Source organism: Cupressus sempervirens, chromosome 4 (genome assembly GCF_028749045.1).
Source record: "Cupressus sempervirens isolate cs-2001-9-10 chromosome 4, ASM2874904v1, whole genome shotgun sequence".
In the NCBI taxonomy this organism is placed as follows: Eukaryota; Viridiplantae; Streptophyta; class Pinopsida; order Cupressales; family Cupressaceae; genus Cupressus; species Cupressus sempervirens.
This window is the reverse complement of record NC_143121.1, coordinates 572185348-572199303: the sequence shown is the minus strand read 5'-3', so window position 1 is coordinate 572199303 and position 13956 is coordinate 572185348. Positions and strand designations below refer to the sequence as shown.

The window sequence follows — 13956 nt, the reverse complement described above, 5'->3', positions numbered from 1 at the left end:
TGTACACTTTCATCCTACGATCATCTAATTCTTGCACGACTCTTGCAAAAAGATCCTCTATCTCCCAATCTTTTTTTAAGAAAAGATATACTATAATATTATAACTTAATAAAGCACTTGCCTATTCATTCACACAAATAATACAAAAACTAAAAATATGACTAATAGACTTGAACGAGCCACTAACCAAACGTAGTTAGTGTTCAAGCCCTTGCTTTATAAGCAATTCATATATGACAACTGACAGATTGCTCATTTTATAAAGAAACAAATCAAAATGACTTACCAACCTAAATATTAGGTAACGTCAAAGGGCCCTTGGTCTACTAGTGAAGTTGAAAGGCTCACAAAGAACCCACCAAAATCAAGTCTTGTTAAGTGCAAGACCCCAACATCTAAAAGAGACGAGCTACATGAAAAAGGCTGAACCCTCCATTAAAAAATTAGGATCACTAATGAAGTCAGCTTTCTGTTAATCAAAGTTGCTTACATTGCTACTCGGCCATTTCCAGTATGAAATCTGGTATAAACCTTCAAGGAGTGTTGATTTGAGTAGCTGGGTGCATTGGATACTTCAGGGGAAGCCGAGATAAGATAACTCAAGCAACGTTAGCGTTCTTTCATGACTCTGTTTTATGAGAGGGAGCTTTGTTTATAGAGATGAACTCTTCTAGCAGTGATGAAGATGGAGATGAGAAATGGAGGGCAGCCGTCAACAGCATCGCAGTGGATTACGATACCACTTTCGCGAACAAGAACAGTAATGGTCATTCAAAGAGGGACGAGAAGGGAAAATCCAACAACCTCAAGTTATATCAGTCTCGAGTATGCATTTTTTCATTCGCCGTCTTTAAACCGTCATGAAGTATTATATTTATTAATTATGATTTTAAAATTCGTTTCACCTTTGGAATAACTTGCCGTTTGTGGCTTCTAATGTTTTGTTAAGTTTAGGTTGCTTTCTTAAGATTTGTAATTCTGAGTTGCACTCGAATGCATTCACAATTGCTCAATTAGAATATCATTGCATTCACTAGGGTTTTGGGCTGCAATATTGCGGCCGAGGGACGCCGAACCGCCTGTGGCTATACAGCCACGAAAATGCACTTCCTTTACATTGCTTTTTCTAACTTTTCAAAAAAAATTCTAAGTCCTCTCCTTCGTAAGGAAGTGTATTTTCGTGGCTATATAGACGTTGCCCTTCGAACCTGATTTTTTTTTGGGACTGACTTCTGCATATGAAGTTTGATTCAGTTCAAAATTTATGGGAATTTAATATGCCCCACTGACTGACGTCCCGACCGCATGGCATATCCTCTTGTGGGATTTGGGTTTATTTGGGCTTTTGTGTGTGGAGCTCGCGAGTTCGCTGGCAAAATGTTGAGCTTTTTGCAAATCTACATGGCCAAACTATGTGTATCTGTAATAGGACTCGATTATTAATTCTAACAGATTACATATCAAACAAATGCAATCAAAACATGAGATGAAATTTAAAAACATATTGCTGCAGTACCCAGCTCTTGGACTTGGCTACATTATGTACAAAGCAGTTGGCAATGGCCATTGTTTTTATTTTCAGCAATTTTATGGTCCATATGCTAATCCACGCGTAATAGGATAGCTGAGTTCAAAGGATGGCTGCAGAGAAAATTCCCAGCAGCGAATGAAAATAATGCAGGCGATTTCAGTGATCTGGGAATCGCATCCAGACAAAAGATGAATCTTTTTAGCCCTTGAAATGGTAGAATCTTAACACCTCTTTGTACCGGTATAGATGGTTTGGATCCTGCATCAACTCGACTTTGGTGACCCCTACCCATCCCAGGGACTTCTAGCCGAGTCCTATGACCTAATCCATTTTTGGACTGCCAATCTTAAAAATAAGACATTTTTAAATTTGAAAAAAAGGCTGGCTGTGGATGTAGTAATAAAGAAACCTAATCATAACATCATCAGAAAGGAGGAAAAGAAATTCATTTTCACATTCGCAAATGTTGAAATTTGGAGCCTTTAGTCATTTTTGCTATATGTATGCTATATATTGATAATGAAAGCATTTGAATTTTGTTATTTTGCTTGTCGACTTACATGTGATATCTCAATTCAAGTCTAATTATACGTATTAAGCTTCTAAAATGTTCATAATGAATGCTTTTTCAATGTTATAAAATGCATATTTGAAATTTCTCTCTCTATATAAAAAATCCCCTATTTTTTAATAGCTGCCCTCTACCATCCCCTAAAAATTGGCCCTAAACCGTACTCGTAATGGAAAAATGTTCCCATCCCCTAAACCGTCCCCATCTCCAAAACTCCATGGAACATAGGCAAATATGCATTTGATAACATTGATTACGCATCACAGACAATATTGAACCTTTACAAACAGGGGTAATTGAATGGGAATTATACGCACATACACATACATAATAACATGCATGGACAACTCAAAGGAGAATCTTAATTTAAGCATCCTAATAGAGGTCAAACTAGAACATAACCAATTATCCTTTTTTTTAAACCATTTCTGTTTGTTGATAAGTTTGACACTAGACCATGCAGTTTTGAAGGCTTCAACGAAACTTCAATAATAAATCCCTCATTTGACATACACACCAGTCAAACATCTCTTTATTAAATCTCATATTTATGTGTATATGTACAGGCACACACATACATACATGTACATATATGTTATGTATATACATACATGCACACATATACATATTTGCATGCATGCATGTGTCTATATGAGTATCTGTGCATGTGTATGTCTATACATATAATATTTATGTATATGTGCAAGCATGTATGTGTCTATATGTGCATGTATACATATTCATTCTCAACAATCAATATTCTTTAATGGTCAATCTAGAATTGTCAGCTTGTAATAATTCGACCTGCAAAAGTCCTTCAATGCGATCGTAGTACAAGATCATTTTGTAACAGCAGTGCTCTTTATTATCTTCATAACTCACAATATTGCTTAAACAATACTACAATTAAAAGAACACAGGTGCAATAGATGTGCACTGATAATCACCACAATATTTGATATTTTGCTCAAATGAATACTGAAATACAAACTTGAGACACCACATACTAAGAGAATTTATTCATATACACTCAGGTTAGAGTATGTATATTTTATTATGGATAATCGCAGATATTGATTGTGTACCCAGAATAATAAAACACAGAAAAAATCAAGTCAGTGCCCAAAGTCTTCTTAAATCACTAAAGTTTTTTATTGCACCCACTTCTAAGGTGTTGAATCCTCATTCAAAGATAGAGGATCCATAGTCAAGTTGTTGCAAGGAGTGGTTTTCAGATTGAACAAATAGCACTAGGGATGCAAACTGATCCTTCTTTATTATTACGGTATAATGTAGTTCAAATCTGCAACGAAACTTGGATGGTTTTCTGTTAATCCACTCACGTAGGCACTAATTCCAAGATATGAGGTGAAATCATGCATTGTGTGCCTTAAACTGTAGTTCTCGAATCTATCAGCACTTGTCAGCAGCTGAAAAACATGTCCTTGAAGAAATGTGAAAATTCGTGCCCTTTTAGACAACTGTTGGACACTTAGGGATCAAGTCCTGTTGTGGAAATTTAGGGGTCATCTTCTATTGTGGGAATACAGGAGTCATTATCTCCTCTATGGCAACTCAAGGGGTATTTACTCTAGTGTGGTAATTCGAGGGGTATTTGGATAATTTGAATATATCCCTATTCAAGTTGAAATTTCGCAATTAAATAAATTTTCCAGTTCTGTTTGGATTTTCCTTAAATTTGAAACATGAAATCCTTAACACTAAAAAATCTCACAATTGCATAACTCCCTCAAAATGCTTGAGTTTTCCTTAAATTTAAACATGGCATCCCTAACACTAGGAAAATCTTGCAATTGCATTACTTCTACAATTTCAATTTGATTTTCTTCAAATTGGAAACTTAGACCTGATTGGATGCTGTTGAAGATGGAAGCCTTGGTGACTCTCACACTTAGATTTTTTGGTTTTTTAATTTGCATACCTAGGCCAAAAAGGGGAGATGCATTCAATGCCTGAAATATCACATCCCCATGAAAACTTTCTCAGATTGGTTATACATGAAGTGGAATAAAGTTAGGGTATGAAAATTTGCTAGACCTAATACGTTAAAACATGAAAAGGGGGATTGATGCGACATCCAGAGGCACAGTATTATGCAAGACAAACCTTTTGGAATTTCCTAGATTGGTTATCAACAATGGGTCAAAATACAAAGACAAAAGGAAGGGATTCAAGCAAAAAGGACACTACAAATCTCAATCCCAACAAAAGGTGATTCCTTTATAGCTATGTTTTAGTGGGAAATGAAATGTCTCAAATGCCAAATGAGCCATTGACAAGTGCCCACACCAAGAAGGACCAGTTGAAATACAATTTTGGTTTTTGAATATTTCAAGTTTTTTTCCTTCATTTTTCTATGTTGCATTTTCAGGTATTTTTAAAGGGGACTCGTGTAGTGAAAATATTAATCTTTCCAACACATATCATAGTTTAAGACTGAAATCACTAGATTGAAATATGACATCCCCTTTTGGCTAAATTGTTGGTGTGGGTACGAGAACCCGTGGGTATGGGCAAATTGTTTTGGGGGTTTGGGTACATGGGTTTGTGTAAATGTGTGTATATATTATATTATCTATATATACCAAAAATATTCACGATACAAATCTTTATGACAAACAGCTACATTCCTAGATTTATACGAATATAGCTATTTGTCAAAAAGATCTGTATCATGAACTATGCTGAAAAAGTAATGAAAAATTTGCAAATAAATACTGTCCACTGTCAAAAATGCTACGTATGAACCATCAGAGTGTACATTTTTAGTTGCATTTATGAATTCATTATTTTCAAACAAATCAGAGACATTGAAAAATCTGAATACCTTTCCAATTCTCATACAAACATAATTATACAAAGATAATTCACTGAGTTCAAAAAAAAGGAAAAGGATAGTTTAAGGTGTGGTTATTGAAAACTAAGCCCAGGTACGCACAAGGTGCAACCCAAGTTTCCTGGGTTATCTGTACACAGTCTGTGTACCCACAGCACACCCAGTGCGTTAGGAGTGTACCCTGTGCATACCCATAGCACACCAGGCATTCGTACTCGAACCGAAACACACCTAGACCTGGTTTGTAGGTACAGGGTGCAAACCCTGCAACTAAGCCTTTTTTATATTAATCTAGTTTATGGAACAAATATGAATTTCATATTTTCTGCATCTCCCTTGGTCCTATTTTGTATGCACGTCCTTTCCCCTACTGTCTATTTAAGGTCCCCAGAGTCTCTGATTTGAAGGCATGCACCATCTTTGTTTGAAGGCATGACTTCCTCATCCATGAGTGCTTTCTTTTCTTTTTTCAATCTTTCTTTTGCCCCTTTATTCTATCATGGCTTCCATTCTTTCCCCACCCTTATTTTGTATCTGTTAGACTTTCGGACCTATCTTTACCAGCACACCTATAGCTTGAACCCGAATACCCTGACTTGTGGTATGAGTCATGAAGTATCTCTTACCCTCAATCCTTGATATTCCCATTCGTTCTCTCTCCAACACTCCATCATGTGTCATATTGCCATTAATGGTAGTTTTTGGTGCCATAAATTTCACAACTGAGAGTTTTTCCCACCCACATTCATTGTTCAAATTTGGTCTCCTGAATTTTCATTATGGCCGACCTATTGTTGTATGATGGATATAAAGGAGTGAATGTGTCAATACAGGGACATCTACACCCAATCAACTTCCTTTTAGAACTCATTTTGAGCAGTTGTGTTTGAGTGTGGGAAACCTTGGACAAAAGTCGTAGTGTTTCCAATGATGATCTCATACAGAGTTTGTATTTGAGCTTCATTGGACACGGACTCTATCTGCACTGCAGCAGTCCAATTTGCCATTCCTGTTGGGCTGATGGTGTTAATGTTCAAATAATAAGTGTTTGTATAAGGTTAACAATCTGATTTGCATTATTGTTTGTTGCCGTGTTCCTTGTAGAATTCAAATTTTAAATTTTTTTGGGTCCAATTCTTCCAAAATATATGACTCAAGGTTTTCTTTTTTAATAAATAATTGAAGTTATTTTTCAGAATAATTTTAATTATTTAATAGTTGTCCTTGTCCATACCTTCAAAAGGAGCCTATTTTTGCAGAAGACTATGGAAAACTCCTCAAGTTTTGCCATGTTGCTAGAAATGCTCAAATTATCAAAATTTCAAACCTTTTAAGGTTTTTAATGCTTGAAGTTGAAATATGAGCACTCACAACTTAAAAATGCAAAATGTTAAAAAATTGGGGATTCAAAACCAAATTGGTTTAAAATGATCAAACAGTGAGCACACATAACTTGAGGTTTTGAATGCTCAGAAAATGAGCATACATAACAGAAAAAGTTGTGGATGCTCAAAATATGCAGTCATAAATCATGATGGTTGTGTAGGCTGGAAAAATAAGCATTTTTAACCATTTAATTGGAAATGCTTTGAAAAGTCAAAATCATAACTTTTGAAAGGTTAGAATTTCTAAAATCTCAAGCAATTTAAACAGGCATGCCCAACCTGCCTAGTTTAGCATTCACTACATCATTTCAAGAACAGTGTAACCATTTTTCTTTTTGCAGCCTTCAATGGTTTGACAGAAGCCCATGTTGAAATGTTTTTGGTAGCTTGCTGTAAGTGCCAAGCACAAAAGAATACATCGAAATTTCAAAGAATGCCCCAAAGAAGCATAATGGTGTAAGAGAAAAGAATGGTAAATCAGTGAACAGATTGGGAAAAGTATTAGATAAACTAAAAACCCATAGACATTGCTTGTGATTGTTTCTCAGTAGTACGGAGCGCCAGTCTCCATTAAAGCATAAATTTGGGAGCTATGAAACAACACATTTCCACCTCTTTGGAACTTGGAAACATCTACTGGCATACGATCTGTATGAGACAATGCTGCCAACCTTGCACATAATGGCTTTGATATGTAAATGAAATCAATGTAAGAGGGAATGTGTGCCAAACATTTGAACAAATCCTCATGCAAGTAGTTCTGCAAAATATGAAAAAACGCACACATGCGGAGTTTGTAATCACAAGCAAGACATGTTAACTGTTTGATTAGATGCCGAGAATAAAAATCCTCTATTGTGCAATACTTGCATTTTGTGAAGCACCTTGTTCCCTTGTTGCAGGATGAATCTGTACGTTACAGTATTAATAAAATTTCTAGCAGTGGTCGGTGGTTCTGATATAGCTTTGAGAGCCATCAATAGCTCATTTTTTTTTATCTCAAGTGGTTCTTGTAGAATTGAATTCCCATTCATAGATGGCATGTTTCTATTTGATGTAGTTCCTTAAAGGAGAATAGTCTCACAACCTTTGGTAGAGATGTGGAAATCTTTAATAATGATAGTGTGAGTAATTTTACAAATTTCCAAAAGGAATGTACCCCATTGAATACATGATTGTTGTAGATCTACACAAGGCATGATAAATGTTTTCTCAAAATGCTGTGAAGACATGTCATTGCATAGAATGCAAGGATTGTAGTAAATGCTCAAAAATCAGTTTGTTCAAGAGTGTGCAGAAACTTTCAAATTCAATACCATAGCTGCATGGAGTTGGATGCTGCAGCCTTTGTTCACTCTTCCTTGCACATGCACATGGAAATGAGAATTTTACACTGGTTGGAAATGCTCTGGTCAGCATCCATTCATAATGTAGGACACAGTTTCTGTTATGAACCGGCAAGAAACGTGGAATCATATTCAATGCACCTAAATTGTTTGACAAAATGCCTCTAGGTAATGTAGTGGTATCAGGTATACCACGATAACAGCAGCTCTGCACATGCTTGCAAAATGTAGAGTTAGAGACAACACAGATAGCTGCAAGGAGACACCATCTCAAAGAATGAACTGAAATGATTAGCCCACAAAATGTTTGGCTGAATTGGTTTCAGAATATTTCAAGCACGTGCTGGTAGCTACCACATATTCAAATTCTACAGTGGCAATCAGAGATAATATGGGAGCTTTAGAATATGTTATAGATGTCTTTAAAAGCATATCAAAGCATATTTTTGTCAAATACCATATTTTAAAAAGTACTCATCTTGATATGGGATACCATAGACAAAGCATGAATCTTTTTCACTGATGCATCAAGAACCATGATTTCAAGGCATGCCATAATCAAAGTATGACTCAAATATAGATGTCATTTCAGGGAATAAAATAAAATGATTGATGAATGTGTGCACAATTGATTTTGCTACAAGGAGGCTCTCAAAATCTTTGTATAAGTGAAGCTCCTCAAATCATATCCTTCAATTAGTGAGGAAAATATAATACAGGTTTCAGTTGGGATATAAATGCCTCAAAGCTTAAAAAATGCTTTGATAAACATTCATGTACGAAATGTGGATCACATTTGAGGCTTCCGGCCTTGTTGAATGAGATCTCATCCCACTAGTGTGATGATGATTAAAGATAGGATGGATTCCGAGTTTGATATTGACTACATTTATCTTGGTATTCGTGCTTGACATATTCCTCGAATTCCCGCACCAAAATGTTGAGCTATGATAATTTAACTTCTTGTACAAATAGTGTTGATGAGCATGGATCAACCATACAATGAAGATCTTCGAATCTTCTCTTTACATCATTTGGGTGGTGAAACATATAATTTAGATAAGAAATAGTATTCTCAAACCATTCAAGCATGCCTAATCACTATGCAAAGATGATAATTAGTTGTGATGATCGGGAATGGTATTCTTGTAAAGGAGAATATTGTATCTGCTCAAAGAATTTCACATATGGTTCGGGGAAGGGAAAAGTTTTTATACAGTTAGGAGGAAAGTTTCCTTTGAATGGAAGTTATTTTTGAGAACGATCGATATATCAATCTCTGGGCACAATACATCACTTGAGATTTATCATTCTCATGATAGGCCTCATAAATTGTCAGTTTTCCTCAAACGCAAAGATGGAAATACTATCTTCTCAAATTCTTATCGGTTTCTTTCTCTCGAGTTGTTATCTAAAATATAAAGTAAACACACTTGGCATATGAAAAAGTCAACTTTTTTTATCAAAAGCAACTATAGAGAAAGGGAACAAGGAGAAACTTTGGTTGGAAGAGTGGATTGATAATGTGGCCTTGGACTTAATTTAGGACAATCATGAAGACCATGTCAAAAACGGTGCAAAAAGAATGGCACGTCAATTAAAATCTAGTTCACTTAATAAATTTTGAGAGGATGAATGTCAGAATGGCAGGCTGTGGGAAATTTAAGAAAAATCAATATGTGGGTCTAGTGATACAAGGCTGCAAATACTTTGGTGGAAATAAATGATGATTCCTTCTAAATATATATGTTAAGATGATACACAAGTTATCACATAAAAGTGATTCCTTGAGGTCGATGATATAGCATATTCTTTCTATGCAACAAAGAGGAGATGTACAGACAACAACCAATTTTACCAAGATCTTCAAAAGTTCTTTAAGAAACTTCCAAAGGAGATTGTTGAAAGGAAAGAATGATTATCAGATGCAGTTGGGATGTATGTGCTTGAAAGTAAAGTTCTTGGCAGATTACTAAACAATGACTTTGGTCACTTTTAGTCAAAGTTAATAATTTGACTATTTTTGCACTAAGTTTGTAAAGTAATAACCTTGACCAAATCACGCAAAAATAAGCTAGTTACTAATCCAAAAGAAGTTAGTTATCAAAGTAGCCTATAAATGCGAGGCATTTTGTAACGTAAAAGGGGAAGACTTTTTGACAAAGGGGAATTTATGGATAAATTTCCGAACAGGATTTTGGGTTTACACATTGTACCTAAAGGTTTTTGAATTTGTATATTTTCAAAAGCATAATGAAGAATGCATTTCGTTTGTATGTCCAAATGTGTTACAAAGTTGTTAGTAGCAATTTCTTGTATGTTTGATTGGTGATATCTTTATGTATTGTGAAATCCAATGGTTTCTCCAATTTATGTAATTGATGTGAAGAAATGAACTAACATCCTAGCATCCTGATTAGAATGCATTGGCATAGCCTGTCTTGTATGCCAAGATTTATTATCCTTTATCATCATTGCATAATGTTCTTAAACCTCCTTTGTAATCTTCATTGGTCTGGAATCTCAAATGGTATTCGGATGTCTACTTTGGGGATTTTTGTTGTCTATTTTCTTTAGTTTTTTTTTCTTTCCTTTTTGTACTTTCAGGTTAAAATGATAGTAAAATACAAATATTGCCATCATACGAGGGATCTGCCCCTCTCAAACACAAAGAAAGTTTGCAACTTGATTGTGATCTAGCTGCAATCTATCCAACTATTGGTGTGGTTTTCACTGCTCCTTGGGCGAACAGGGTCATTTTGAAAAAGCACTCGTAGTGACAAATCTGTTTACCAACATTGGTATAGCTTGGGACATTGCAAAAAAAACCCACTGGCAGGGTGACTGTCTTAAGAGGATTATGTGGCTAAATCCACTTCTTCGATCATCAAACCTTTCCTAAATACAGTAAGTTTCCTTTGGTTATAAAAAATTTCCAGTTTTCCTCTCACAGTCTACAACCAAGGATGCCACTCAGAAATATCCAATAGCAGTTGATACATGAGAAGAGGAATAAAATTATAGTGGGTAGAAAGACATCTGCTAAAGCTTTTGTGCTTTCTAGAAGGATAGGCCTGTGGTTTGTCAAAGTCTAAAGTTCCTAATTTTGTCTGTTTCTCAGGTTGACATTAGATTTATTCTGTAACATTATAAAATGTATATCTAGGAATTTACTTGAATAAATTGTAGCTGTCTTGATCAACTTGCATCAACTTCTTGTCTAAACCGTAAGAGTTTTTTCTGTTTTGATGAGATTTCCATAGAATCAAGGGTTCATATTGTGTCTATGTTTTCTGAAGTTATGGCAGGGACTCGCTTTTAAGGCTTCTGAACACAATAGGAACTATATGGTAGTTGGCGTCTTAGGAAGCAGTATACTTTATATAATCTTGCTTGAAATTTACTGCACTCATCAACTGATGCTGGTATAGCTTAAAAATAAGGGTGTTGAACAAACTTATTTATCTCGAAGTTTGAGTAATATAATAACCACTAGTTCTGTTTGTATAAAAGATGGAAGAGTAATGGAGTTCTGGATCTGAAATGTTGTTATTAGGGAATTGATGGGGATGGTAATTTTGAGAAGTCCTGCTTTGTATGAAAAGCTCGTACTATTTATTACGTACGCTTCCTTTTATAATTAAATTTCCAAAATGAAACTTCTGATGCTAAAAATGTTTCTCCTTTTTCCATGTTAATCAAAAGTAATCATCATCTTTGACATTGGGCTAGATATAGATGTATTGTTTTTTACTTTCTATTCTTATTGGTTCATATATCATGGGTGATTCCAGAAAATTTCAGGTATCTTTGAATTCTTCTGCATGTAACACATTATTTCCATAATATTGTCATTGGCTCTCTGTTGATCCCTTTCCATTTCCTGAATATATAAATTGTAACACTATAATCTTTTACGGAATCAAGTTCATTACATAGGGATTTTCACCATATTGTTTATGACAATACTTATATCTTCTGTTATGGAGAAATGGTGAAGTGCGGTTCATTCTCTAAGTACTTTTATTTTATTGCATATGATATGAATTCTTGTTTGTAAATGTTTATGTGCACACACTATCTCTACTCAGTCCAGAGGTACTGACAAATGTCACATGTCAAATACATTTTAGATAAGGCACTTGATTTAGTTGGATGCAATATATTTGGAGATTCTAATTGGATTTCATTTCACTTACTCAAGATTTCTGCTTTGATATCAGGCTCAGGATCTCCTTCATAATTACTTAGATAAGACTCTAACCATAATCCCTAGTTCAGAATTGCAACCACGTGTAGTTGACAGTCCAATGATTGATGCTGATGATGATATCCGCTTGTTTAGGCGGGCACCACTTGGCATAACTCTCAAACCTGATGGTATGCTACTGAAGACAGAATGTGCTTATTTTAGGTGTTTGATAAACTTAGAAGAGGGCAATTGTTTGTAATTAGACATTGCTTTCTTGTCTCCTAGAAAAGAAATAGTAAATTTGCATCACAAGTTGTCAATTTGTTTGCCCTTGGTTAGATGTTTTGTTTTTCTGATGTTTTATGTTCACTCTTACCAATTTTCATTGGCAGTAGAGAGGCTTCCAGAGTCTATACCTAGAAAGAAACCAAGAATTCCTCCTAGACAAGAGATTAATGAGAAATCAAGAGAGGTATTTGATCTATACTGACCTGGTTGTCAAGTTTATTCCTTCGTAATCATTGAAGACTGAAAGATAGGAAATGGATTATGATATTGTTTGTGTTGTAACATTTTTTATTTAGCTCAGTGAATATATCTGTGATCATATACCAGTTCAAGTTTCAGCTGCAATCTGTTGCTGTTGATGGAACCATGATTTTAGCTGAAGCAGAGAAGAACAGTAAAAAGGCCTTAGCCAGATTAGAAGCAAAAGAATTTGCAGCTCAGATAGCAAGGAGGAAAGAGGAAGAGAGAGTTGCATTATTAAAGCAACAAAGGGGAGAAAAATGGCTGCCTTCTATAGCCAAAGAAATGATTGGGGATGCACAAGCAAAACCGAATAATTTGCAAAAGCAAATGCCCAAATCTGGAGAAGAAGAATTTCAACAATAACAAATTAAACAGAAATAGGGATCATGTGAATGGAGAGCATCAAGAGAGTTGAGCATGAATAAGTTAAAATATCAGCAGAAAAAAATCAGTCAAAAACAAATTGGGATTAAAAAATGAAAACTTATTAGAAGTCACAGTCACTTATAGACAACTTACCAAGTGAAATCAAGTCCGTTGTTTTATGTAAGTGATTCTCTCAATCTGAGATTTTTGCAGTCCAGTGGTCACTTGCAATCACATTTCATTATTTATGGATCATGATCAAATAATTTTTGCTTTGTTTTTCCAATAATAAGGATTCAGCTTAGTAATAAGATTTTAAGTGATCAATGAAATGGTAGGAATTTGATGTGATATGCACCAAGTTGCATGCCGGCTTCCATTGCTCCTAAGCTGAATAGTTGCTCATCTAGGGAGCTTAGCAACTAGCCTCTTATAAGCTCTCCATCTCGGAATGGAGACCTAAAATTGCTGAAATAAGGAAAAAAATGGAAGTTAATATGAAATTCTAATTTTAGATTTTCTACCCTTGCAGTTAAAAACTGGAATAAGTTTAGTCTATCTGATCTCCAATGGAATATTATTCAACAGATTTTTTGGTTACTTCTGAAGGTCTTTTTTTTGAAAAAATTTGTATGCACAAGGGGAGCTTATGTTCATAATTAATTGCAAATCTGGATTCCATTTAAGATCAATCTAATGTAGTTTTCTTTCCCAAAGTAGGGACACTACCTGTAGCTTCAAATATGCATTCCATATTTCAGGCTGTCCTATCCATCTATGCTACATTTTAAACCTTAGCATTTGATACCCTCATAAAAGACCTTGTTCCTCCATTATCTACTTAAATGTTTTTGAATTTTTGTCAAATCAAAGTTAATCATTTTTTAATACATTTAATTACCACATGCAAATGACAAACTAGATATTCTAGAGAGTCTAGTGATTTGAATTGTTATGGCACACTGTGTTGCCTAAATGATTATGTTTATCATTAGAATGCGAAAAGCTTTGTCAAAAGTTTATTTTGAGAGTTTTTGTGGCATTGTGTTCTAATCAATACCTTGTATTTCTAAAAAATGCATGTTTGAAACCTTTTGGCCCTAGTGTAAGAGTTGGGCTAAATGATCAAATGACGTTAGAAAATTAAAACACAAGTAGGTTGAATAATTAATAGAAG

General features: G+C 34.9%; 1 protein-coding gene across 4 annotated transcripts; it reads left to right on the top strand.

Moving 5' to 3' along the window:
• Positions 1 to 357: 357 nt before the first annotated feature.
• Positions 358 to 13090, top strand: LOC149562490 (uncharacterized). Of its 4 annotated transcripts, none has more exons than XM_089825977.1 (4): positions 358 to 825; positions 11914 to 12070; positions 12275 to 12354; positions 12510 to 12996. In XM_089825977.1, exons 1-4 carry the CDS (start codon positions 661 to 663, stop codon positions 12774 to 12776), a joined length of 669 nt encoding a protein of 222 aa, XP_089682103.1. In that variant the 5' UTR covers positions 358 to 660; the 3' UTR covers positions 12777 to 12996. The 4 variants fall into 4 exon arrangements, with proteins under 4 accessions (XP_089682103.1, XP_089682101.1, XP_089682104.1 ...); XM_089825975.1 differs by having other exon boundaries at positions 446 to 825; positions 12498 to 13090; XM_089825978.1 differs by having other exon boundaries at positions 475 to 825; positions 12278 to 12354; positions 12510 to 13090.
• Positions 13091 to 13956: the final 866 nt, after the last annotated feature.

Coding starts and splice junctions, on each gene's coding strand:
- LOC149562490 (XM_089825975.1), top strand. CDS start 661: ATGAACTCTTCTAGCAGTGATGAAGATGGAGATGAGAAATGGAGGGCA. Junction 826..11,913: donor TCAAGTTATATCAGTCTCGA/GTATGCATTTTT, acceptor CTTTGATATCAG/GCTCAGGATCTCCTTCATAA. Junction 12,355..12,497: donor TTAATGAGAAATCAAGAGAG/GTATTTGATCTA, acceptor ATCATATACCAG/TTCAAGTTTCAGCTGCAATC.